The sequence below is a fragment of the Ixodes scapularis genome, unplaced genomic scaffold (assembly GCF_016920785.2).
Source record: "Ixodes scapularis isolate PalLabHiFi unplaced genomic scaffold, ASM1692078v2 PGA_scaffold8__174_contigs__length_109621045, whole genome shotgun sequence".
NCBI classification, from domain to species: Eukaryota; Metazoa; Arthropoda; class Arachnida; order Ixodida; family Ixodidae; genus Ixodes; species Ixodes scapularis.
This window is the reverse complement of record NW_024609883.1, coordinates 74,979,007-75,006,828: the sequence shown is the minus strand read 5'-3', so window position 1 is coordinate 75,006,828 and position 27,822 is coordinate 74,979,007. Positions and strand designations below refer to the sequence as shown.

Genomic DNA, 27,822 nt, shown 5'->3' with positions numbered 1-27,822 from the left:
AAAGCAATTCACAGAATTACAAAATACATCACCAGATTGGAAATTTTCGTCCACAATTTTGGCCCCTCTTTACTGCAGTTTCAAGAAGTGCTCCAAAGTAGCAAGAAAAGTTCTATTTTCGTGTCCTTGTATGGGACTGACCGGTTACGTGCAATAGTTGTACAAGTTCACTTGAACCGTTTCTTATTTTTACGTTCCCGAATGTGAAAAAAAAAATTGGGTTGTGTGTGTGTTTATACAGCCTAGAACTTGGTCTGCCTCACAGGGGCGACGAGTCTCCCAGCTGTAGATGAGAAATTTAGCCAGTGCGGTACAGCCGCTAGCCTGGGGTCTTTAACGTGCACCACGCAGTAGTGATACACGACCGCACGCCAGTAGTGTATTATGATACACGATTGAGCCGGAAGTAAACAAAATCTGGTCACGTACACGGAAGTAAACAAATGCCGCGCACGTACTCGGCACGTGCCTGGGTTCCATCCTGTATCATCCTCCCACGTGACCATGACGTCACGTTCCCACGCCCCGTTCCCACGCCTTCTCCCATAGCCCGGTCCTTGGACCCCAAATTTCGGGAGCTGTCAATCATTCGGCAGAGTCACATGATGATGACGTCAGAGGTCGGGTGGTCCTCTCCCATAACCCGGTCCTCGGACCCCAAATTTCGGGACCTGTCAATCATTCGGTAGTCACGTGATGATGACGTCAGAGGTTAGAACGACACTCGGCACCATCCCACGTGATGTCCCATGGCTCCATCCTCGGCCCCAAATTTCGGGACCTGTACAGAAATGAGTGTGTTCCCAGAGGGTACGAATTAACTTGAGAGGGTGACGTCACATGATGATGTCATAACGTGGGACGGTCACATGACGACGAAGGACATGTGACATTTGAATCGCCGCGCGGTAAATGTATTTTATTCGCTAAAAAAGGCTCTGCGGCGGCTGGGAATCGACCTCGCTACCTTGAGCACGGAAGCCCGACACCCTACCCCCTGCGCTATAAGCACATTGCTTCCCAGAGCTCTTAACTCATCTTAGTTGTCCGTGTGTGCAAATCAGATCACGTGTTTTCCTGCTGCTTGGATTTTGTAGCGGAATTGCTGACTCATTCACCGCAGGGCGCTACAGGGAAATGTGATGACGGAAGAGTTCAGGATTGTTGAGTCATCTGCCAGGAGGGAAAATGCACTGTCACGATGACGTCGCAGATATGTCGTCCGTCGTCGTGGCATTAGTCAAGAGAAATACATTATCGCGTGTTTTCCCTGGAGGGTCATGTGACCAGCGTCACGTGATATTTGAATCGCTGCGCGGTAATGTCTTACCAAAATATTCTTTCTCCTAGCTGGATTCGAACTCAGAGAGTCGGGATTGAAGCACAAATTCTGCATGTGAAGATCGCATCTCATATTCTCGATTTCGCGCGTGCACAGTTTAAATCCGGGCTTTAGGCGTACGAGTTGACATCTCGGTTCATAGATGGCGCACGTCTTTTTTGCTAAACGTCTTCGTTGTTAGGGCATCAGCGACATCTTGCAGCATGGGTCTGACCTTGTGCCATCTGTTGCTAAAAAGTTAAATTGTGCGTGCTCCTAAGGTGTGTCCATCCGTATTTTCGCGCGTGCGCAATGCGTCTGACTTACCGAATCCGCTTGTAGATGGCGCGCACCTGAATCCCTTGGATGGCGTGAACTTTTACCATTATCACGCGATATATCTCGATAATGTTAGCGGCAGCTTTGTAGATGTCGACAACTCTCGCTAATTTTAGCTGTCTGCTGTATCGAGCAACGTGAGAAATGAACCGGAGCATGGTCGCATCCATACGGACCAAAGACGAGACAGATATGGTGTTTCACTTTTTTATTTTCATTCGCTCTAAAAAAAGAAAAACAAAACAAAAAAAAACACGCACACATTTAAATACAAATAGGGCTTTTAAATTTACTCTACGCGACAAAGAAACCAATTGAAACACTTTGCACAAAAATGTGCAAGACAAGCAATAACGCGAAAAAAAAAAAAGTTGTCGAATAGCAATACAAAAAATATTTACAAGGTCAGGATGTGGATGAGGAGGCTGATCGCTCGCTTCCTAAAACACTCTTATGGCCAAAAGGAAGCGTCGTAATCCCATCGTTGCAAATGTATCGCTTGTTGTCGAACGGATTCAGAGCAATCTTTTCGACCGCGATGCTTTTGTTCTCGTTAAGTTTTCGAGCAATCAAATGCTGCGTCACTCTGTGCAAAGTTTTCGTATCTAGAGCGTGCTTGTACAGTTCGTAGGTCAACTTGCGAGACTCGGATTTCTTTACTCCCTTGGCTCTTACGCAACACGTGTTGCTGCTTGTTTTGAAGCTGTATAGCTTTGGTTTCAAGCAACAAAAAGCCACCAAGTGAGTAGTCGGATATTCGTTTTTTAACACGCCGAGCTTCATTTTGTTTTCGGTTGAAAAAAGTTTGTGACTCTCTGGATATCCAGATGTATCCAAGCATGCGTCTCGGAGTTGGAGGAGTTTGTCGTCTACGTCTGATCCCTGAAGGTGTAGGAAGAAGGAATCCGTGTCGCAGTAAAGAGCCCTCGCTGAGGGGATCGCACGACGAAGTTGATTATAAAAGAAGTCGTACATTACTATTTTTGATATCTCAAGAATCGAGAACCCTGCGTAGAGTGGTTGCTTGAGTTTGATCACTTTCGGAGCAAACTGGAAAATTACGACCTGCGAGCTAAGTGCTCGAAACTGCGTCAGGTTCGGTTTCTGAAGCATTTTCAGTATGTCGTCCTCTTTAACACATAGTTTAATGTGTCCATGTTTACGTGCATTCTCGATCGTCTTGCCATATATGCTGTTCATGAACAGTTTGGAAAGATTCTTCTGGAAGGAGTTGGTTGCTTGCTGTCTCAGCTGGTGGTTAAAATCAATAAACTCCCTCAAGAACGCTCGCTGTGAGAATTTTAGGACTCGGTGAATTTTGGTGACTTCTAGTCCTAACTGGATGTACAGTTTCAAAATCCGATAGTGTAAAACGTATTTCGTTTTGTCGTGAAGTGTGAGCAACAGCTTCGTAGTGGGTTCCTCTTTGGGCATTTCAAACTTGTCAATCAGACTTTTTTGATAGTCGGATAACCAATCGTAGGGAACGCTTTGCTTCACCGGGGCCAAGGGAAAGTCGGAATGAGTCTCGTGCAAGTGATGAGGATACCTGAGGTCTACTTCCAGAATGTAGCCCGTCGGAGCGTCATCTGGAACGTCACCAATGTTCAGGCAGGCAATCTCGTCTTTCGTCATCCACTCAAAGTCCGACACTGGCAGGGCTTCTCTCATTGTCGCCGCATACAGACCGTTGACGTCCAAGTCCAAAATCTGAGACGGTTCGTGATGCGGGTTAAACGTATCCGTTCCCGGAACATTTGCGACAGCATGACGGGTCGTGCATTGGGTAATCCCTCCGCGAATACCCTGTTCTATCATGAGATAGGTGTCAGGATCGTCAATTAGCTGCAGTCTTACTTTCGACTGTTTCAACGCACACGACAAGCTTAGGGACGGTAACGATACGAAATGTAGAGCCTCAATTTCGTACGTCTCCAGCGTCCACCGTCTAAAGTTTTGGAAAACGTCGGCCAGTAGGAGGCAGTCCGTCTTTAGGTACAGGTCGCTGTATTCTCCGAGGTTCTTCAAACCAAAGGTATCGAAAACGACCTGTGCGTGTTCGTAGTCCTCTTCACACACCCCGCTCCCAGTCAACTTGTTAAAAAAGGCCTCTCGTGGCGGGAGGCTTTGACCCTCGTAACTCTCAAAGCTTGTAATGAAATTATAACAAAACACTCCTTTGCGGGCAAGGAGGTCAACGTGCTCGGGAAAGGACTGACGAAGGCAACAAAAATGCTCTGTTCCTTTAGAGTGTAGATTTTGCACCAGCGTTTCCAGGCTTGCATTAAGAAATGCGAGACTGTCAATAAAGCGAAGGTTGCCTATCTCTAACAATTTAAAATTCTGGCACGAGCTTCCGAGTACGTTAATATCCTTAGATTCGAACAAATTAAGCCTGCCTAGAAAGAAGCTGAGGTCGTAGGAATGGTTATGCGCTATGAGTGGAACGGTATGTTTGTTGATTCGATGGTTTAGGTTACACTGGGAGCAAAGCGCCCGCCTATACTCTCCCGTCATGTGGTCGTGGTCGCGAGTTTTCATTTTCTTGCTAAAGCTTTCGTAGCAAATACCACAGCGGGAAAAGTCCGCGTGGGAAGCCTCGTTTTCTTGAGTCATTTCAAGAGGCACTTCACTCGACCTAATCAATCGGGGTATTTCCTTCGCTAGAAAGTTGAGAATCAAAATAAATCTTTCTACGCAGTCGGGTCCGCGATAAAGGTATTCCTCAACAATGGACGAATCGTTCGAGCGGATGACGAGAAGACAGAAAGAGCTGGGGACGTGATTCTCGTAAACATTACCCGTCGACTGAGTCGGTTCCAGAATCGCTTCGAAGTCGTAAACGCAATAAAAGGGGAACTCTTCCATGACATGCGTACTCCGAAAGTATAGTTCGTCACCCTTGTTTGGGAAGACGGTTTTGCCCGGCTTCTTGTCCCTACACATTGAGAGATGGTCAGACAGGGTTTCTTGCCTCTGAAACCCGGTCAGACACCTCTTACAACGAAAGCGTAGGCTTTTGGCATTTGAAAAAAGTCTCGCAAAGTTTGTAATGCCCACAAAATGATTCTCAACAAGGAGAAGATCGACATGCTGCTCCAACTCGTTATCAACTACCTTCAGTGGGTAGACAAAGTTTTTCTCGCTGTCATAACCAAACACATTCACTGAGACACAATTATTTCGCTCAAAGGCCCCCACGTCCTGCGGGAAGGTTACAGGGAACGTTTTCGGAAACACATATTTGCACATATGTTCACGATACGAGGATGCTCTTCCTCTGTAAAACCCGCTCGCAGGATGCAAAACGGCGAGCACCGCAAACACAAAGCACATGTCCCGTTCAGATTCGTGAAGACGCTCAGTGACACTGACAAGGCATTGCTTTGAGGCAAGTTGCTTCGGTAGAGAAAAATGTCCGCAACCAACGGTCGGGGGAAGGAATCGGCCCAAATTAATAGTACAAACTTTGATCCCGACAAGAAAGAATCCCGAGCCTTGTTCCTGATAATGCTCCAACCGGGCAGCTATTTCAGTGGAGACTCGCTGAATTAAACTATTGATATTACCGTCCACAAATGCGGTTTGGACCTGACTATGAAAAAAGTGCACAGTCACATCAATGTCGTCGTCAGGAAGGAGACGTCCGAGCTCGACAGTGAGTGTCACAAAAAAACGCAGAGGCAGACCAAAATGTCTGAGCACCTTTTTTAGGCATCGTGCAGAGCATATGTCAAACGTGCTCAGACATTTTGGTCTGCCTCTGCGTTTTTTTGTGACACTCACTGTCGAGCTCGGACGTCTCCTTCCTGACGACGACATTGATCCCTATTGAAAAAACCAGCTTAAGCTGGTCCCAGCTTCAAGCTGGGTTATTGCCCCAGCATGCCCAGCTTGGCATGCTGGTCATGCTGGTTGATCTGGTCATACTGGTCATGATGGTTGATCTGGTCCCAGCTTCAAGCTGGGTTATTGCCCCAGCATGCCCAGTTTGGCATGCTGGTCATGCTGTTAAACTGGTCATGCTGGTGAACTTCCCAACCAGTTTAACCTGTTTAAATTAATACACAGAATAAAAAAGCCAAGCTCGTCAGAAAAGCCAACTCGGCATCCAATTTATTATTTTCGTACTTGCGGCAGCCTCACATGAACTCAAATGCTACACATCCTCGGCGCTGACACAGTACTAACCGACGCACAGATTCTCGGTGCAAATTGTCTACAATGTTAATAAAACCAGATTGCTTATCTCTCAACACGAAAAAAATACTAGACACAGGCCAAAAACAGGCAATAGCAGACGAAAATACTACACGGACGAGAGAAGCGAACCTGGGTCCCGCCAGCGATGGGGGCGAAGCGGCAACTTGCGTGGTCGGCAGAGGCGAGGAAATCCGTGTGGCTTGGATGGCATTGGCGATACTCCTCGGCACCGCCGTCATTCTTGGGCACACACACGTTCGAAGACACGAAGCGACGCCGCAGTCGGGACGTCTGACATCTTCCCGCACTGAACGGACTGCCGCTCGCTGTCTTCTCAAAACCCGCTTCGCTTGCACCGTCGTTCAACTAGTCTCCAAACAACGCGCACACAGCCGTCCCTTCGATCTGCCCTCTGCCCAAGCTATCCAAACGCGTCTTCGATTCTCCGTTTCTACCACTCTCTCTCTCTCTCTCTCTTTTCTCGCACACAAAGGTAGCTTGCAGCGCGCCTGACGCGCCCGGTGGTCTACCAAAAACTAGAGGACAAAGAACAGGACGTGGCCTCGTTCCAGCAGCCGACCTTGTCGCGCGCGCTCCCAGCAATGCCAGTTCGGCTATCTCTAGCCGACCTTGGCGTGCGCGCTCCCAGCATGACCAGCTTGACCACCACGATTATTATTTCGACCAGATTCACCAGCTTGTCTCCCAGCATGACCAGCTCGTCTCCCAGCTTGACCACATTGGCTCCATGGAAAACCAGTTTGACCAGTTAAGACCAGACTGGCTCCCAGCTACACCAGATTGAATCTAAAACCAGATTCGAGTGAGACCATGCTGGTTTTTACTTAGACCAGACTGACCAGCTTAAATTCCAGCTTGCCCAGCTTAAACCAGCTTGATTGCCAGCTAAACCAGTTTAATTACCACATTGACCAGTTTGACCACCTTGATTACCAGCTTGACCACCTTAATTACCAGCTTGACCAGTTTGATTTTCATGCTGGTTTTTCCAATAGGGATGTGACTGTGCACTTTTTTCATAGTCAGGTCCAAACCGCATTTGTGGACGGTAATATCAATAGTTTAATTCAGCGAGTCTCCACTGAAATAGCTGCCCGGTTGGAGCATTATCAGGAACAAGGCTCGGGATTCTTTCTTGTCGGGATCAAAGTTTGTACTATTAATTTGGGCCGATTCCTTCCCCCGACCGTTGGTTGCGGACATTTTTCTCTACCGAAGCAACTTGCCTCAAAGCAATGCCTTGTCAGTGTCACTGAGCGTCTTCACGAATCTGAACGGGACATGTGCTTTGTGTTTGCGGTGCTCGCCGTTTTGCATCCTGCGAGCGGGTTTTACAGAGGAAGAGCATCCTCGTATCGTGAACATATGTGCAAATATGTGTTTCCGAAAACGTTCCCTGTAACCTTCCCGCAGGACGTGGGGGCCTTTGAGCGAAATAATTGTGTCTCAGTGAATGTGTTTGGTTATGACAGCGAGAAAAACTTTGTCTACCCACTGAAGGTAGTTGATAACGAGTTGGAGCAGCATGTCGATCTTCTCCTTGTTGAGAATCATTTTGTGGGCATTACAAACTTTGCGAGACTTTTTTCAAATGCCAAAAGCCTACGCTTTCGTTGTAAGAGGTGTCTGACCGGGTTTCAGAGGCAAGAAACCCTGTCTGACCATCTCTCAATGTGTAGGGACAAGAAGCCGGGCAAAACCGTCTTCCCAAACAAGGGTGACGAACTATACTTTCGGAGTACGCATGTCATGGAAGAGTTCCCCTTTTATTGCGTTTACGACTTCGAAGCGATTCTGGAACCGACTCAGTCGACGGGTAATGTTTACGAGAATCACGTCCCCAGCTCTTTCTGTCTTCTCGTCATCCGCTCGAACGATTCGTCCATTGTTGAGGAATACCTTTATCGCGGACCCGACTGCGTAGAAAGATTTATTTTGATTCTCAACTTTCTAGCGAAGGAAATACCCCGATTGATTAGGTCGAGTGAAGTGCCTCTTGAAATGACTCAAGAAAACGAGGCTTCCCACGCGGACTTTTCCCGCTGTGGTATTTGCTACGAAAGCTTTAGCAAGAAAATGAAAACTCGCGACCACGACCACATGACGGGAGAGTATAGGCGGGCGCTTTGCTCCCAGTGTAACCTAAACCATCGAATCAACAAACATACCGTTCCACTCATAGCGCATAACCATTCCTACGACCTCAGCTTCTTTCTAGGCAGGCTTAATTTGATCAAATCTAAGGATATTAACGTACTCGGAAGCTCGTGCCAGAATTTTAAATTGTTAGAGATAGGCAACCTTCGCTTTATTGACAGTCTCGCATTTCTTAATGCAAGCCTGGAAACGCTGGTGCAAAATCTACACTCTAAAGGAACAGAGCATTTTTGTTGCCTTCGTCAGTCCTTTCCCGAGCACGTTGACCTCCTTGCCCGCAAAGGAGTGTTTTGTTATAATTTCATTACAAGCTTTGAGAGTTACGAGGGTCAAAGCCTCCCGCCACGAGAGGCCTTTTTTAACAAGTTGACTGGGAGCGGGGTGTGTGAAGAGGACTACGAACACGCACAGGTCGTTTTCGATACCTTTGGTTTGAAGAACCTCGGAGAATACAGCGACCTGTACCTAAAGACGGACTGCCTCCTACTGGCCGACGTTTTCCAAAACTTTAGACGGTGGACGCTGGAGACGTACGAAATTGAGGCTCTACATTTCGTATCGTTACCGTCCCTAAGCTTGTCGTGTGCGTTGAAACAGTCGAAAGTAAGACTGCAGCTAATTGACGATCCTGACACCTATCTCATGATAGAACAGGGTATTCGCGGAGGGATTACCCAATGCACGACCCGTCATGCTGTCGCAAATGTTCCGGGAACGGATACGTTTAACCCGCATCACGAACCGTCTCAGATTTTGGACTTGGACGTCAACGGTCTGTATGCGGCGACAATGAGAGAAGCCCTGCCAGTGTCGGACTTTGAGTGGATGACGAAAGACGAGATTGCCTGCCTGAACATTGGTGACGTTCCAGATGACGCTCCGACGGGCTACATTCTGGAAGTAGACCTCAGGTATCCTCATCACTTGCACGAGACTCATTCCGACTTTCCCTTGGCCCCGGTGAAGCAAAGCGTTCCCTACGATTGGTTATCCGACTATCAAAAAAGTCTGATTGACAAGTTTGAAATGCCCAAAGAGGAACCCACTACGAAGCTGTTGCTCACACTTCACGACAAAACGAAATACGTTTTACACTATCGGATTTTGAAACTGTACATCCAGTTAGGACTAGAAGTCACCAAAATTCACCGAGTCCTAAAATTCTCACAGCGAGCGTTCTTGAGGGAGTTTATTGATTTTAACCACCAGCTGAGACAGCAAGCAACCAACTCCTTCCAGAAGAATCTTTCCAAACTGTTCATGAACAGCATATATGGCAAGACGATCGAGAATGCACGTAAACATGGACACATTAAACTATGTGTTAAAGAGGACGACATACTGAAAATGCTTCAGAAACCGAACCTGACGCAGTTTCGAGCACTTAGCTCGCAGGTCGTAATTTTCCAGTTTGCTCCGAAAGTGATCAAACTCAAGCAACCACTCTACGCAGGGTTCTCGATTCTTGAGATATCAAAAATAGTAATGTACGACTTCTTTTATAATCAACTTCGTCGTGCGATCCCCTCAGCGAGGGCTCTTTACTGCGACACGGATTCCTTCTTCCTACACCTTCAGGGATCAGACGTAGACGACAAACTCCTCCAACTCCGAGACGCATGCTTGGATACATCTGGATATCCAGAGAGTCACAAACTTTTTTCAACCGAAAACAAAATGAAGCTCGGCGTGTTAAAAAACGAATATCCGACTACTCACTTGGTGGCTTTTTGTTGCTTGAAACCAAAGCTATACAGCTTCAAAACAAGCAGCAACACGTGTTGCGTAAGAGCCAAGGGAGTAAAGAAATCCGAGTCTCGCAAGTTGACCTACGAACTGTACAAGCACGCTCTAGATACGAAAACTTTGCACAGAGTGACGCAGCATTTGATTGCTCGAAAACTTAACGAGAACAAAAGCATCGCGGTCGAAAAGATTGCTCTGAATCCGTTCGACAACAAGCGATACATTTGCAACGATGGGATTACGACGCTTCCTTTTGGCCATAAGAGTGTTTTAGGAAGCGAGCGATCAGCCTCCTCATCCACATCCTGACCTTGTAAATATTTTTTGTATTGCTATTCGACAACTTTTTTTTTTTTCGCGTTATTGCTTGTCTTGCACATTTTTGTGCAAAGTGTTTCAATTGGTTTCTTTGTCGCGTAGAGTAAATTTAAAAGCCCTATTTGTATTTAAATGTGTGCGTGTTTTTTTTTGTTTTGTTTTTCTTTTTTTAGAGCGAATGAAAATAAAAAAGTGAAACACCATATCTGTCTCGTCTTTGGTCCGTATGGATGCGACCATGCTCCGGTTCATTTCTCACGTTGCTCGATACAGCAGACAGCTAAAATTAGCGAGAGTTGTCGACATCTACAAAGCTGCCCTATTGAAAAAACCAGCTTAAGCTGGTCCCAGCTTCAAGCTGGGTTATTGCCCCAGCATGCCCAGCTTGGCATGCTGGTCATGCTGGTTGATCTGGTCATACTGGTCATGATGGTTGATCTGGTCCCAGCTTCAAGCTGGGTTATTGCCCCAGCATGCCCAGTTTGGCATGCTGGTCATGCTGTTAAACTGGTCATGCTGGTGAACTTCCCAACCAGTTTAACCTGTTTAAATTAATACACAGAATAAAAAAGCCAAGCTCGTCAGAAAAGCCAACTCGGCATCCAATTTATTATTTTCGTACTTGCGGCAGCCTCACATGAACTCAAATGCTACACATCTTCGGCGCTGACAGTACTAACCGACGCACAGATTCTCGGTGCAAATTGTCTACAATGTTAATAAAACCAGATTGCTTATCTCTCAACACGAAAAAAATACTAGACACAGGCCAAAAACAGGCAATAGCAGACGAAAATACTACACGGACGAGAGAAGCGAACCTGGGTCCCGCCAGCGATGGGGGCGAAGCGGCAACTTGCGTGGTCGGCAGAGGCGAGGAAATCCGTGTGGCTTGGATGGCATTGGCGATACTCCTCGGCACCGCCGTCATTCTTGGGCACACACACGTTCGAAGACACGAAGCGACGCCGCAGTCGGGACGTCTGACATCTTCCCGCACTGAACGGACTGCCGCTCGCTGTCTTCTCAAAACCCGCTTCGCTTGCACCGTCGTTCAACTAGTCTCCAAACAACGCGCACACAGCCGTCCCTTCGATCTGCCCTCTGCCCAAGCTATCCAAACGCGTCTTCGATTCTCCGTTTCTACCACTCTCTCTCTCTCTCTCTCTTTTCTCGCACACAAAGGTAGCTTGCAGCGCGCCTGACGCGCCCGGTGGTCTACCAAAAACGAGAGGACAAAGAACAGGACGTGGCCTCGTTCCAGCAGCCGCGACCTTGTCGCGCGCGCTCCCAGCAATGCCAGTTCGGCTATCTCTAGCCGACCTTGGCGTGCGCGCTCCCAGCATGACCAGCTTGACCACCACGATTATTATTTCGACCAGATTCACCAGCTTGTCTCCCAGCATGACCAGCTCGTCTCCCAGCTTGACCACATTGGCTCCATGGAAAACCAGTTTGACCAGTTAAGACCAGACTGGCTCCCAGCTACACCAGATTGAATCTAAAACCAGATTCGAGTGAGACCATGCTGGTTTTTACTTAGACCAGACTGACCAGCTTAAATTCCAGCTTGCCCAGCTTAAACCAGCTTGATTGCCAGCTAAACCAGTTTAATTACCACATTGACCAGTTTGACCACCTTGATTACCAGCTTGACCACCTTAATTACCAGCTTGACCAGTTTGATTTTCATGCTGGTTTTTCCAATAGGGTGCCGCTAACATTATCGAGATATATCGCGTGATAATGGTAAAAGTTCACGCCATCCAAGGGATTCAGGTGCGCGCCATCTACAAGCGGATTCGGTAAGTCAGACGCATTGCGCACGCGCGAAAATACGGATGGACACACCTTAGGAGCACGCACAATTTAACTTTTTAGCAACAGATGGCACAAGGTCAGACCCATGCTGCAAGATGTCGCTGATGCCCTAACAACGAAGACGTTTAGCAAAAAAGACGTGCGCCATCTATGAACCGAGATGTCAACTCGTACGCCTAAAGCCCGGATTTAAACTGTGCACGCGCGAAATCGAGAATATGAGATGCGATCTTCACATGCAGAATTTGTGCTTCAATCCCGACTCTCTGAGTTCGAATCCAGCTAGGAGAAAGAATATTTTGGTAAGACATTACCGCGCAGCGATTCAAATATCACGTGACGCTGGTCACATGACCCTCCAGGGAAAACACGCGATAATGTATTTCTCTTGACTAATGCCACGACGACGGACGACATATCTGCGACGTCATCGTGACAGTGCATTTTCCCTCCTGGCAGATGACTCAACAATCCTGAACTCTTCCGTCATCACATTTCCCTGTAGCGCCCTGCGGTGAATGAGTCAGCAATTCCGCTACAAAATCCAAGCAGCAGGAAAACACGTGATCTGATTTGCACACACGGACAACTAAGATGAGTTAAGAGCTCTGGGAAGCAATGTGCTTATAGCGCAGGGGGTAGGGTGTCGGGCTTCCGTGCTCAAGGTAGCGAGGTCGATTCCCAGCCGCCGCAGAGCCTTTTTTAGCGAATAAAATACATTTACCGCGCGGCGATTCAAATGTCACATGTCCTTCGTCGTCATGTGACCGTCCCACGTTATGACATCATCATGTGACGTCACCCTCTCAAGTTAATTCGTACCCTCTGGGAACACACTCATTTCTGTACAGGTCCCGAAATTTGGGGCCGAGGATGGAGCCATGGGACATCACGTGGGATGGTGCCGAGTGTCGTTCTAACCTCTGACGTCATCATCACGTGACTACCGAATGATTGACAGGTCCCGAAATTTGGGGTCCGAGGACCGGGTTATGGGAGAGGACCACCCGACCTCTGACGTCATCATCATGTGACTCTGCCGAATGATTGACAGCTCCCGAAATTTGGGGTCCAAGGACCGGGCTATGGGAGAAGGCGTGGGAACGGGGCGTGGGAACGTGACGTCATGGTCACGTGGGAGGATGATACAGGATGGAACCCAGGCACGTGCCGAGTACGTGCGCGGCATTTGTTTACTTCCGTGTACGTGACCAGATTTTGTTTACTTCCGGCTCAATCGTGTATCATAATACACTACTCACGCCGGTACGATGCTCATCCAGATCGAAACGGGCAGGGGTGGGGCTCGAACCCAGGATCCCTGGGTTCTGCAGCGCGATCTTTCGCTCCACGTGCTCCGAGCTGGTGTGTGCTAGACCACTCGGCCACCGATCCCCCCAATGTGAAAACTATATATGCAGCACTCTGTTTTTCTTTTTTTGTGGTAGGAAACTCTATGAATTTATTCGCTTGAAGTTCGCACGCTGTTAGAATATTGACATGCACAGCTAAAATTAACGTGGGACTTTCTGGGAGGACTGCATTTACTTGACGTATTCCGCTCAATTGTGGGGACAAATGCCAGAGGCGTGCATTCCTTTAGTCTTCCACGGTGACTGTCTTTAAAAATGTTATTGAAAAATGATCCGTAAAGCCACCAACTAAAATATTATTTACCGAATTGTAGTTTATTATTCACTTCATAATGACCGCCATTTGCCCCCCCCCCCCCTAATGTCCCCTGACCTTAAAAACACATAGCGAAGGTCGCATCCCCGTATAAAAGAGCTTTATTTGCGAATAAATCAGTTTTAATTAAATCATCAACCGGCATATGGCTAAAAGCAACGCACCCACTGATGTAACAACGAAAATATGTAATAAAAGTACGGGCGCAAACGAGCTGGTGTACATGAAACATAATTCAAAAACCCCGAGACTGCAGGTAATGACACACACACTCAAAAGGCTTTGGTACTTTAGAGTATGTGTGCCGTTACCTGCAGTCTCGGGGTTTTCGAATCAAGCTAATATGTTTGCGTATTGTACATGCTCCGCGTTGGCAAGTTCTGCGCTTATAACTACGCCGCTTCATATCTTTTAATGAATAAATATTTATGATATGACCCGGTTAAAATTCTAAAATCTGATTAGTATATCAACATCTAAATAAAGCAGTCGAGAAAAAAAGAAAAAAAAAACTAAAGCTTGGGAGTACTTAAGTAGACCCATTTGACTGCCTTGTGCTGAGGGAATCCAAACTGCTTTGGACGCCCTCCGATGCAAAGGTGCTCGTTTGACTCCAGTGGCGAGACTCTGTCACAGTCACGGGGACTCCACTAATTTTAGAGGCTCAGGTGACCCCCCCTTGGCCGCAGGGGGTCAGCTGACTCCAGGCGTTCAAGCATATTCATATGACTCCAGTGCGTTAAAGGAGTCTAAACCGCTTTGGACTCCCTTTGGCTGAAAACTGGAGTCAAACGATGCTGCTAAGATTTTAAGGAGAGTCAAATACCTGTTTGGCTCCACCTGACTTCCTTTTTTTCTTAGAGTGTGGGATTGGAACCCGCCATATGGGGATCCTTGGGCCAGTGCTCTCGCCTTGAAGCCACGTTGGCGGCGCCTCACCGCTGCAACAAAGCGCGACGTGTAATGGTACGCAGGGTTTATTGAGATGTGAATTCCAATAACAATAGATTCCTAAAAGAACGGAATGTACAATGCCATGGGAGCTACGGAGCCCACCCTAGAACCGAACAAAAAATACACGCATTTTTTTATCGAAGCTGTTTATGGTTTGTGTTTCGTAGTGTTTCCATATGCGTCAACAAAACACTACGCTCACCAGGCGAATGCGCCTCGCGCCCACAGCCTCCCCGCATAAAAGATTCGAAACGAATAACCAAAAAAAAAAAAGAGAGAAAGCGTTGACGAACGCGCATGCAAGATGCTATTTGTTTTAGACCTTCGCTTTAGAACAGTTAGTGATACAGAAACAGGCACGTGCGGCGCGTAGAACACCATTCCCGGCGTTCTGCTTGATGCTTGGGTAGTTTAGAGATAGGTCTGTTCAGTACATTAGTTATCAAAAATAGGCACCTTTTTAAGATGAGTAGACTCTCAGGTAGACAGTAAAGTTTTCTCAAAGATTTACCGCTGTGCGACCCGTGTCGGCCATGTGTACGCTCACACCGCCCTCTCTTTTTCGTCGTTCCAAGCCGCTTGCTTGTCGAGTTTCCTTTTGTTCCGCCCTTCCAAAGTGGCGGTCCCCGAGCGCGTGTCTAGTTTCCTCCGGCTCCTCGGGGTGGTGTTAGACGTCCATGCGAAATAATGACCGTCACTTAAGACATCAATGAATGTGTGTGCGTACATTTAGTCACGCTGACCAACGATCAAGACAATATATGTGTTCGAACCTAAGCACAAAATGCTGTGTCACGTCTGTGTCGTGTGCTAAAAAGCTTCGCTGGTTATCCCCCTTCACAGAGTGGAATGGCTCCTGATATTTTTTTAATTCTTATTCACGTGATCAGTGGAGCACATATGTTTTATACATTTTTACTTTATACAGAATGACATGTTTTTAAGAAACTGAACCTTAATAATACCTATCTATATTTATTTTTATATTTAACAAATTTGTGAAATTTCCCAAAATCGATTATTCTGGCATTTTTGCGTCTCAAGCATCCTACAAAGTTAATTATCAGTAAACCGTTTTATGCCCCGTATCTTTAAATCTAACCCGCAAAAGAATCATATCGAAACGATATATATAGGTTGCTCGTTAAGTAACTACAGCAAATTAGACAAAAACAAAAAAATTGGTGCTTGTTTCTTAATTTTTATGTTTCTGCTTTCCCCGAGATGTCGCTCGCAGTTCATAAGGACGTAGTACTGTAGTACGGCAGCAAGTTCGCCGCTGTTGTCTAGCCAGGACCTGTCACTTGATTCTACGTCGCGCCCCAAGTTTTGCAAGGTCACCCTCTGAGTTGTAAACGTTACTAAAGAAGGAATGAAGTTTCGTTTCCGTCTGAAATAATCTCAATTGATGAAATAGGTTTAGACGACTTGACTACATTTTATACGAACTTAAGCATTATATGTAGATGATGCAAAGTTTCACGTGTCAACACGTCACACAAGTAAAAATATCCGACCACATCCTTTTCGTAATACTTTCAAAACAACGTGAAAACTTGTATTTTGTTCTTTCCTCATTCACTACTTTCTTGAATTACAGTTGTTATTGCGCCAAGTTCAACTATACTCTGGAATTTTAGCGAAAGCTCAGAGCAAGGACACGGCACTCGAAATAAAGGAAATATCCATCAGATCTAGTTATCGAGCACTGTTCTTGCGCATTCTCACCGAGTATACAAAACGTGGTGGCATTTGTCCCAAAAATGCGGGAGGTATATTGAATTGATGGACGCAATAACATTGGAGTTGTCTCGACAAATGTTGACGCGGAAGTATGCAACGCAGTGAAATAGTCCGTCATTTGAAACAACCTAAAAAAGCTTTTCTAGCTCGCTTCGCGTTTCAAATGGGTACTCACGATGAGTGGTGATCTTCAAAATAGTTAACAATATTGATCATAAGTGTAAACAATGAAGAAAATTGTGGTCAAAACGACTATATTTATGTCCTGTAATTAAAGAAAATTGGGAAAGTGGGCGTACTATATAAATCAGAAGCGCGATTTTAACGGTTTCATCGGAACACATGCACAAAGGTTGCTATCGCGAGACAGCGTGCAAAGCACCCCTCGCACAACGCTAACCTAACATCTTATTTGAGCGTAGCGATTTTTGTGGACTACAAAGAGAAAGCAATTTTTTTTTTTATTCTGACATTCGAAGAAAAGTTATTTAACCCGTAGTTTCAGTCCACCTAAATTTGCCTACAAAATCGACCGTGTCCTCTGTTGAAACGGGCAAAGGAAAAATTGGTAAAAATTATTAGTGAACACAATTCCGTCCAACGCACATTTTACCAACCGACGGTCGCGCGCCTTCAACAATTTCCAAATAAGTCGTTCTGTGCCCCTTCAAAAACTTCAAAGAGAGCCATATCTGCGTAAGGATCTACATCTTCATTCAAAGTGTAGAACTGAGCGAAAAATGAAAAACTAATTTGCATTCGCTAGCGCAAAGTACGAGTGATACTTGTAAGCCACTGGAGATAAAAGTTAATCAAACTTTTAATCTTACTCTTTTGGAATATCATGCGGAAGCTATCCTGCAAGTACAGACAGCCAAAACCAGTAATTGTTATAAACGCGAATGCAGAGATCGCGTGCGATAAACCGGAAAAAAGGAAAGCCTTCGAGTAGTGTTCTCTTACGCACGCGACTCTGTTGAATAATAACATCTTAGAGCTCGATAATTTTATTTTAGTGCTAACTGGCCCTTAATAGAAAAAAGAATACCTCCACACTCTCGCAATAAAATTTCAGGCACCCTATCTCCGAGCAACTACAAGTGCCACCCGCACGAGCGCACAGCGCAGAGGCCGTTGCAATCTTGGCCCCCTCGGGATGCGCGCGGTGGCCAAAGATGGCCGTCATGAAGCCCTCGCACCTTCCGTGCGCGCGCGCTCACATGCACGGTTCACGCCGCACTGTAATCCTCACCCAACAGCATACGCGCGCAAGAGGGAGAATGTTCGCCGCAACACAATTCAGGTGTGTATTGTTTTAAATAAAAACCATGTCTGAGTCCGCGGACCGGCTCGCACCACTCGCACAAATCTGGTTGAGTCGGTTAGCTGCTTAAAATTGGCGCAAATGAGCCCCCACACGCTGCGCGCTATTTGTAATCTCGAAAAGAAAAAAAAGGAAGAAAGGGAGGTTCCACGCGCCATGGTCAGATTCGTTCCATGTAGAGTCTTATTTGACTGAAAGTTGACTTTTATTGACCAGAGTTGGTTATAATGGCCTGAATTCTTCACATTTGTTTACTAATGGCGTGTGCACTCAGGCTATCAGTTAGGGGGGTGTAAAGTAAATTTTTATGTATCTAATGTAAAAGTGTGAAACAGTATACTTGGTCAGCCTGAAAAATATTATATTACGAAGAGTGGCTGTCTCAGACTTCTCGCACGCAGCCGGGTAATGCATCAGGGAACGACAAACAGTACAGTCTCGCAGAACAGAAGAGATAAGGAAAAACTTGCCCTTGGCTTTACCATTCAGTATACCTTCCCAGAAAGGTGATTAGGAATCGCTCATAGGGTTTGAATTGGATTGGGTTTTTATGGCGCAAGGGCTGCTAAGGCCAAAGAGCGCCAAAGAAGGAAACTATTGCATTGAGGGTAAGCGAGAAGAAAGGACTCTAGTGGTCAGGGTTAAAAGTAAAGGAATAAGACATGAATCGGATAATGTCAAAAACAAAAATGGACATGAGTGAAAAGCTTTGAAGTTCACCGTCGATGTAGAAGACCAATAGCTTCTAAAAACATAAAAACCTGCTTGTAAGTTACGAATGGTTCATCACCCAATAACAGCATTGGGTGTTAGGGAATGTGCTTTCTGTATAACTGTGCGAAGTGAGATCGGCGTTCCCGTTCATAGAAAGGGCACTCAATTAGAAAATGGAGAACACTAGCTTTGTCACACTGTTCACGCAAAGGGGCATGCTCCCCATGGAGCAGGTAGCCATGAGTCAGATGAGTGTGGCCAATGCGCAAGCGACACAGTACTACTTCATAAAAGCGTTCCATGGTGCCGGGCGCTCGCCCATCTTCCAGGTCTGGCTTAACGAGATGCAGCTTGTTGTAGATCTCCTCATTCCACTCGACTTGCCATTGTGCTCGTATGCGAGACTTTACAAAAGTGCAATAGTCCTTGTAAGGGATCCTTTTAATATCTACCTCTCTGCTAACGCATGTGCGCGCACCACGGTCGGCTGCCTTATTGCCTGGGATACCAACATGGCTGGGAATCCAACAAAAGACAATGGTGCAATGCTTTCTAGCTGCCACAATAATCTTCTTCTGAACCTCAACAACAAGGGCGTTCCTTGTAAGCAGCAGTGAAGAGATGGCTCGCAAGGCACTAAGAGAGTCAGTGAAAACCACTGCAAGAGGTATAGTGTGACGGGCTATGTGTTCTGTAGCCAACAGGAAACCATACAGGTCCGCTGTGAGAATGGTAGCAACAGTATTTATCGGCCTTACAACTTCCAGTGAAGAGCCAATGACAGAGCACTCAACAAAGGTCTTAGATTTTGTTCCATCTGTATAGAACTTTGTATAATCGTCATACAATTGAGCAAGTTCATGAAAGTCCTGCAGAAGCACCGAACTTGGAGTGCTTTTCTTGTTATACTGTGCAAGAGACAGGTTGCAGTGTATGTCAGGGTGCTCCCAAGGTGCTATGATGCCAGGAGATTCGATTACCTGGGATGCCACGTCTAATCCGACAGACTCGGCCAAGGTTTTCAATCGCATACTGAATGGACGGATCACGCTAGGTTTTGCGAGAAAAAGTCGTTCCGAGCGTGTTTCTTGAACAACTTCTCGAGTAGGGTGCTGGAGGACAGATCGGATGCGAAGAGAGTACATCATGCCCAATGTGAATCTGCGTCTTTCGAGGCAACACTCATTAGCCTCTGCATACAAACTGGGCACAGGGGACGTACGAAACGAACCCGTAGCCAAACGAAGCCCAAGGTGATGAACGGGATACAACATCTTGAGCGCAGGTTGCCTGGCAGACCCATAAACAAAGCAGCCATAGTCCAATCGGGAGCGCACCAAAGAGCGATAGATTCGCAGGAGGCACAATCGATCCGAGCCCCAAAACCGGTGAGAGAGAACTTTAAGGATATAGAGAGAGTTGTGAGCTTTCGGTTTCAGGCTTTTTACATGAGCATTAAAATTCAGTTTACTATCAAACGTAAGACCGAAACATTCGTGCTGAGGTGGACACTAACATTACTATTGTAGATTATTAGGGATGGTTCAAGAAGGATTCCACGTTTGCGGGTGAAGCAAACACATGCAGTCTTTTCAGGAGAGTACTTAAACCCATTACTGTCAGCCCACTCAGTAAGCTTCTTGATGCCTAGCTGAACCCTGCGTTCACAGACCGAGAGGTTACAGGAGGAAACTGAAATTTGTAAATCATCCACGTAAAGTGAATACTGAACCGACGGAGGGATTACGGAGGGAATACCTACCTATAATTGTTTTATATTAAACAAAATTGTGAAATTTCCAATTGTTTTGACATTTTTGCGTTTGAAGAGATGCTACGAAGTTAATTATAAGCTTTTCCGCCCCGTGTCTTGAAATTTAACCCGCAACAGAATCATATCAAAACTATTGATATAAGTGGATTCGTTCAGCAACTACAGCGAATTAGAAAAACAAAAAAAATAGTGCGTGTTTCTTCATTTTTATGTTTCTGCTTTCCCCGATATCGCGATCGCAGGTCATGAAGACGTAGTGCTACAGTGGCTTAAAGGGGTAGTGTAACGAACAAAACCGGAAAAGCGGCACAGCGTTGGGAGACGGCCGCGGGTGGCGCTGGCGCTTGCAGCACCGCCGTTCCGGCTATGGCTCCGGCTTGGTCGCTTGGCCAGTGTGGCTCCGGCCAGCTCCGGCCGATTCGCAGCTGTCGACTACACTGTCGTCTCCTAGTTTTACATTTTTATTCACCTACGAACACAAATCATGTCCTTGGAAGTCCACTGGAAACAAATAATTGTTTTTGAGGTATTTATATTAGTTATGAAGCCTGTTAGGGCGCCTCTATCAGGCGGCCGATGGAGGCACCCTAACGAAGCTGCGGATCGAAGCGCCACCTACACCGTCTTCCAAGGAGCGGCCGTTCCCGATGCATGGTGGAGGCTACGCGGTAACTACACTAACCCCTTTAAGCCACTGTAGTAGTACTCTAGTTCGGCAAACAGTTCGACGCTGTCGCCCAGCCACTACCTGTCTGTTATTAGGAACAAATAAAAAAAAGCTGACAGACGGGGCAAGCAGTACTACTCTAGTTCGGCAAATCTTTGAGAAAACTTTACTATCTACCTGAGAGTCTACTGATCTTAAAAATGGTGCCTATGTTTGATAACTAATGTACAAAACAGTCCTACCTCTAAATTACCCAAGCATCAAGGAGAATGCCGGGAATGGTGTTCGACGCGCCGCACGTGCCTGTGTCTGCAGCAATAACTGTTCTAAAGCAAAAGTCTAAAACAAATAGCATCTTGCAGGCGCGTTCGTCAACGCTTTATTTTAGTTATTTACTTCGAATATTTTATGCGGGGAAGGTGTGCGCGCGAGGCGCGTTCGCCTGAGCGAGCGTAAGGGTTTTGTTGAAGCATGTGAAAACTCTACGAAACACAAACCATAAACAGCTTCGCTAAAAAAATTCATGTATTTTTTGTTAGGTTTTAGGGCGCGCTCCGTCGCTCCTATAGCATTGTAGATTTACTTCCTGTAGGAACGTATTGTTATTGGAATTCACATCCCAATAAACTCTGCGTACAATAACACTTCGATCTTCGTTGCAGCGGTGAGGCAAGATACAAAAACACGGATGTGCCAAGGATTTCTTCTTATTTTCGTTATTTTTACGAGTGTGCATTGTTTGTTGAACGGTTGTGCAGGAAACCGGCTGTGTATGAGAACATGTTGTTTCGACCGTCTCGTTTCCACGTCTCTACACTTAAAACCCGAGTGGACAGCATTAAAATACTACAGTGAAACGTAAAATCTGTTTGTAATATAAATTGCAGGAACATATTGTCGCCAATCAGTGATTGACATTAGGCGTGAAGTAACCATTGCCTTTAGTTTAGAGGGAGAAATGACACTACATACACAAAATATACTATCGCACACTGATAAAGATGTTTATTTAATTAAAATGTTTTGAAGTCGACTAGAAGTTGGTAAGCAAAAGCATGATACTATAGCTGGGCTTCCTTTGTCGTTAGTTATTCTCAGTTTCTTATTAAGTGAAGCCTCGCTCAAGGCTACGATCCGCCGCAGCCTATTATGTAGCACCACAAGTGTATCCTCATGACGCTGGTCATCTATGTGCGTGTACCAGCTAAAATAATCATGCGTACTCAATGCGCCGTGAGACTATGGCGCCTCGAGCGCGTCTTCGACTGGTGTGTTTAGCGGTCTCTACTGCCCATACATGAAAAGTTATCTCCCATTGGCAACAAATGACGTCACAGAAGCCATAGCGCCATGCTGCTGCATGTCGCGATCCTAGCGGTTGGTCACAGAAGTGCTAACGAGAAGCTGCGAGTTGCACAAGCGAACGCAAGTGTCGCTGTCGTCACGGCGTCCCAACATCTGGCTGCCGAAGCTTCCGTGGGCTGCCACACAGCGACCTGCAGCAGAACAGGCGACTGCCACATCCGCCACCGCTGTCGGGACGTCTGCAGGGTCCCGACTCGACAGCAAGACACTTGCATGACGTCATGAGGCGGAAATCAAGTGACCACTAGTTTGTGCGCGGTAAACACATTAGTACAAGACGTGTTCCGGTCACCATAGTGACACTGAGCTTCCTTCTGGATACAAAGAATGACAACAGCCATGACTATTTACTTTAGGCCGTTGCTCCATCGGAGAGCCTCGTTGGCTGTGGTCGGGCAATGTGTAATTGAACAGAGCTGCAAATAATATTCACATCGCAGTTCAGACACAACATAATACGTTGTGTTTACCATTCGTATAAAAACAATCACTGGAGGTGGACTTCGCGAGCTATTCCTGGGCCTCATGGCCGGAGGAATGTCCCGTTACCAAAAAAAAATACGCTTCAAGTTATGACAGCTGAACACATGCACATAAAATAATTGTTTCCATTTCCTTCATTTAGCTCAAAAATACAACTACCACGACAGCTTGGGTTTCCGAAATAAAGGATCACTTTTCAAGGGGCTATCAATCCCAACTTCCACGTCTAATATCGACTTACGCCATCTATCACTAGCCAGTGGCCTCTTCCAAAAAACTTTTAAGAGGGAATGCAGTGTGTTATTTTCAAAAGAATTTAAATTAGATTACCGTTAGGAAAGCGACTTCCAGCATAAACTCTTTATTGTAGCTTAAACGCCAGGGGTCTCCAAACTGCGGCCGGTGTGCCAAATTCGACCCGCTGAGGTCTTCCAACCGGCCCGTGGGTGGCCGCAGTACATCCAATGAAGCCCAGCCCGCGGCTCGCTTCCTGCAGGACCGCTGCTACCGGGGCAAAAATAAGCGCGCGTAAAGAGACGGCGTCGCAAAGCTTACTAACGGCGTAAACGACGATACCAGACAAATCGAGAGAAATCTGCCTATCAATAAGGCGTGTTCCCTCGTGATATTATTTACTGCAGATTGCCATCACCATCATCACAATTCTTACTCCCTTCTTTCATATCTGTGTAACTATGAATGTTACAATATGTTTACTTTCTTCCATGCACATTGCGCGTAGTGTCTTATGTGGTATCCTTTGCACTTCGTCAGCGTCAGTTCTGTCATTTTCATTTGACGTCTGCCCTGATTGGACATGAAAAATTTTATATGCGCTTTGATTTATGCCTTGTGAATTTTCTGGTTCTGAATTGCTGTGTGAGGGATCTGTTGCCTGGAAAAAAATATATAAATATATTTCACAAACAAACTAAATAAATAATCCTAGATCAGCGTCTAAATACAATAAAAAAGAAGGTTACGAGTAAAACAAAAAGGGTCTCTAAGGATGATGAAAAGACATATTTTATTTCGAAAAGCAATATTTATCTATTAGATAAATCTAAGTCATCTATTTGATATCTATTAAATAAATATTGATTTTTAAAATAAAATGTCTTCTCATCATCCTTAGAGTCTCTTTTTATTTTACTCTAACTTTCATTTTTTTTCTTTTCCTTTCATCGCTGATCTTGAATTATTTACGAAGTTCATTTCTCATTTATATTTACTTATTTATTTCCTCTCAAGAGATCCCCGATCCAGCTTTTCAACCATATGTGGAGACCCCTTAATCGGTATTCGTGCAAAAAGAGGGCTCAAGAATAAAGAACGTCTTTCTTTTTCAAATGCGACTGAAATTGTGTTTAACTTCAATCGAATTTGGAATTCAGTCGTGGGAAAAGTAAGTGTTGATTAAGAACGCCCAAGATATAGAGGAGCTCTTTCTTCAGGAGAGTAAACGGCATTCGTAGGAAAAAACCTTTATGGGAGCACATTGCAGTTTTTGCCAAGCAGTACTCAAACACCCCCAATTGTAAAACATAACAAAAATTAAAAATTCCCTAGTAGCGATCTCGTTAGCACGTCGGTTTCCCATACTGCTGACTTGGGTGCGAAGCTCGTTAGGGCAGTTTGTTTTCTTTCTACTCAAGCGATTTCTGTACACGCGACACCGTAGAAATTCGGAGCTCGTTGGTTGCCGACGCCGCCATAGGAAAACCCTTTTTCTCTCCCCTCATGCCGCAAGGGAAGTCGGCACTTCCCACAGACCGTGCCGCGAAGATGGCAGCCCTAGCGTCCCGCCAAAAATGGCGCGACGAAGGAAACATCTTTCTGGCGGTTGCTCGAAGCAGTAGTCTCCAAACATTCCTCGCGTTAGGCGAAATCTCAGTTTGACTAGGGCCAGTTGCTACGCGTAATATTGAACGGTTTTAGAAACGTCCGCTTGACGATGTACTTCACGGATCACTCTGAGAACTAACCACGTCGTACCTCCGTCCTCAGGTACGGGACGGCACCATTCCCCCCGCATTGCGCGACTCTGCTACAGCAGTCGCTTTGGTTTCTTTGCAGATTATGAGGAAAAAGTGCGACCTTTAAAAAATGGTTTGCGATTTTTTAAATCCTTTTGACTGTGGTTTGTTTAGAGGACCGAGTGCAAAAAAAAATACAATAAAATTACTCGTACACAACAATATACCAATAATGTAAATGACTCCCATATAACAAGAGAGAACGATTGTAAAGGCAGCCTAGTTGCTCATTTTCTAGGCTGCTTTTGCTGTTTTTGCGGGTCTGTGGTAGCCTGCTATGAGTGGTGGATCTTTATCTCTGATTTTCATTTGATTATGATTCCTTGTAGAATTCCCCGCAGGGTGCACCTGTTAAAGGAGGGTTTGGTGAATGGCGTCACCACGGTCCCCGAGCCATGCGAGTTCGCCCGCCCACGTCTGGCTGTGCGTGCCTTTCCCGTGTCCCGGAAAAAGGTCATCGTGGTGGTTGAGTTAAGCCCGGGGTAGATTTGCACCTTTGGACTCGATCTCTTCGAGGGGGTGTCTTCTTGGTCTTCAGGTGTCGGGTCGTGTCCGCAGCACATCGGCGGTTGTGCTTAACCGTCGGCCGACTCTGCAATGCCGGTTTTGTGTACCGATGTTCGGCGAAAATCACCGATGCGTCTTCGTTAGTTTCAGAAGGGTTGTGTGCGGTTCCTCGGCCATGGTGAGCTTCGGAAAGTTGAAGGAGTACAGGGTGGGTTGGCGAAGAGGCCGCGGTGCTCAGTGAGCCCATGCCGCGCCAAGCCCAAGCTTCCCAGGCAGAACAAAACGTCGTGGAAACGACGAGCAAATGCCACTGACGTCCGTGACGTCCCGCATGACTTCGATCACGTTTTTTCGATGTCGAGGTGACGTCCTTATGTCACATTTCATAAGAGTCCAATCAGTGATGTTGTGACGACGTTGTATTTCAACTCAAACGTCGCCAACGTTCCCACGACGTCTACGCACGACGTTCAGGCAACTTCCAACGCTCACCTTTCTTTGATGTTGAAGTGAAGGTCATAAATGTCGTTGTATTATCGTCCTGTCCATGACGTCCTGGCGACGTCATGTTTTAACTTCTACGTCGTCATCTTCGCCACGACGTCAAGACAAGAAGTTTAGCTGCGTCCAACATTCACGTTTCTTCGACGTTACAATAAAATCCATAGTGACGTTACATTACTGTCCCGTCAGTGACGTTCCACCAAAGTCGCGTTCACACCTAACTGCCGTAAACGTCATACAGGACTTACTGCCAACGTCGACCACTCACGTTTTGTTCAATGCTGAGGGCATATTTAAATTACGTTCGATTTTTGTCTTGTCATTGACGACCTCGCGATGTCATGCCACGACCTTTGTTTTGCGTTTTTTTTAGCTTTTGCAGTTCCATCTCCAGGCGGAGAATCACGTATAATACGAGTTCACTCTTAAACGCTTAATGACAGCTGTCGTCAAGGTTACACTGCTCAAAAGCCGCAAGCAAACCTTAATTTTTGAGAGCTTGAGGAAATTGTTTATTTATAAATTAATCTTTTTATTTCAAGATACTATTAGTTACAAATGGGATTACGCTAGGGAGGGCATATACAAAACTGAATATACAATGACGAAAAAAATAATATGAAGGCATGTTAGGAATATCCTTCTTTTTACATGTGCTGGTTTTGCTTATGGATTGGTAAACGATTGTTACAATTTTAATTTGCGAAGTCAAGCCCATGGCGTTTAAAACGGATTGAATTGTGCCATTCTTGTTTTGTGCAAGCGTCGCACGGGCGCGTCGCCACGGGCGCGTCGCCACGGGCGCGTCGCCACGGGCACGCCGCCACAAGCGCGTCGCCACGGGCGCGTCGCCACGGGCGCGTCGCCACGGGCGCGTCGCCACGGGCGCGTCGCCATGGGCACGCCGCCACGGGCACGCCGCCACAAGCGCGTCGCCACGGGCGCGTCGCCACGGGCGCGTCGCCACGGGCGCGTCGCCACGGGCACCCCGCCACAAGCGCGTCGCCACGGGCGCGTCGCCACGGGCGCGTCGTCACGGGCGCGTCACCACGGGCGCGTCGCCACGGGCACGCCGCCACAAGCGCGTCGCCACGGGCGCGTCGCCACGGGCGCGTCGCCACGGGCGCGTCGCCACGGGCGCGTCGCCACGGGCGCGTCGCCACGGGCGCGTCGCCACGGGCACGCCGCCACAAGCGCGTCGCCACGGGCGCGTCGCCACGGGCGCGTCGCCACGGGCACGCCGCCACGGGCACGCCGCCACAAGCGCGTCGCCACGGGCGCGTCGCCACGGGCGCGTCGCCACGGGCACGCCGCCACAAGCGCGTCGCCACGGGCGCGTCGCCACGGGCGCGTCGCCACGGGCGCGTCGCCACGGGCGCGTCGCCACGGGCGCGTCGCCATGGGCACGCCGCCACAAGCGCGTCGCCACAAGCGCGTCGCCACGGGCGCGTCGCCACGGGCGCGTCGCCACGGGCGCGTCGCCACGGGCACGCCGCCACGGGCACGCCGCCACAAGCGCGTCGCCACAAGCGCGTCGCCACGGGCGCGTCGCCACGGGCGCGTCGCCACGGGCGCGTCGCCACGGGCACGCCGCCACAAGCGCGTCGCCACGGGCGCGTCGCCACGGGCACGCCGCCACAAGCGCGTCGCCACGGGCGCGTCGCCACGGGCGCGTCGTCACGGGCGCGTCGCCACGGGCGCGTCGCCACAAGCGCGTCGCCACGGGCGCGTCGCCACAAGCGCGTCGCCACGGGCGCGTCGCCACGGGCGCGTCGCCACGGGCGCGTCGCCACGGGCGCGTCGCCACGGGCACGCCGCCACGGGCACGCCGCCACAAGCGCGTCGCCACGGGCGCGTCGCCACGGGCGCGTCGCCACGGGCGCGTCGCCACGGGCACGCCGCCACGGGCACGCCGCCACAAGCGCGTCGCCACGGGCGCGTCGCCACGGGCGCGTCGCCACGGGCGCGTCGCCACGGGCACGCCGCCACAAGCGCGTCGCCACGGGCTCGTTGCCACGGGCTCGTCGCCACGGGCGCGTCGCCACGGGCGCGTCGCTACACTATCCCCTCTCCAGGTGATTTCAGGCATGCATCATTTCCTAGGAGCATCCCTACTGCTCCGCGACCTCCTGGCAT

At 47.6% G+C, this 27,822-nt stretch overlaps 2 protein-coding genes and 1 pseudogene across 2 annotated transcripts; 2 read left to right on the top strand and 1 right to left on the bottom strand.

Annotated features, from left to right (window-relative positions):
- Positions 1-2,065: 2,065 nt before the first annotated feature.
- LOC120842509 lies at positions 2,066-3,501 on the bottom strand. Its single transcript, XM_040213640.3, has one exon. It carries the CDS (start codon positions 3,476-3,478, stop codon positions 2,066-2,068), a length of 1,413 nt encoding a protein of 470 aa, XP_040069574.1. The 5' UTR covers positions 3,479-3,501.
- Positions 3,502-8,733: 5,232 nt separating this feature from the next.
- On the top strand, positions 8,734-10,096 carry LOC120842508. The gene has a single exon (XM_040213639.3). It carries the CDS (start codon positions 8,831-8,833, stop codon positions 10,094-10,096), a length of 1,266 nt encoding a protein of 421 aa, XP_040069573.3. The 5' UTR covers positions 8,734-8,830.
- A 4,543-nt stretch (positions 10,097-14,639) lies between these two features.
- LOC115313055 overlaps positions 14,640-27,822 on the top strand; it is a 160,121-nt pseudogene continuing 146,938 nt past the window's right edge.

Bases quoted from the DNA above. Each gene is read 5' to 3' on its own strand.
- LOC120842509 (XM_040213640.3), bottom strand. From the start codon at position 3,478: ATGATAGAACAGGGTATTCGCGGAGGGATTACCCAATGCACGACCCGT.
- LOC120842508 (XM_040213639.3), top strand. From the start codon at position 8,831: ATGAGAGAAGCCCTGCCAGTGTCGGACTTTGAGTGGATGACGAAAGAC.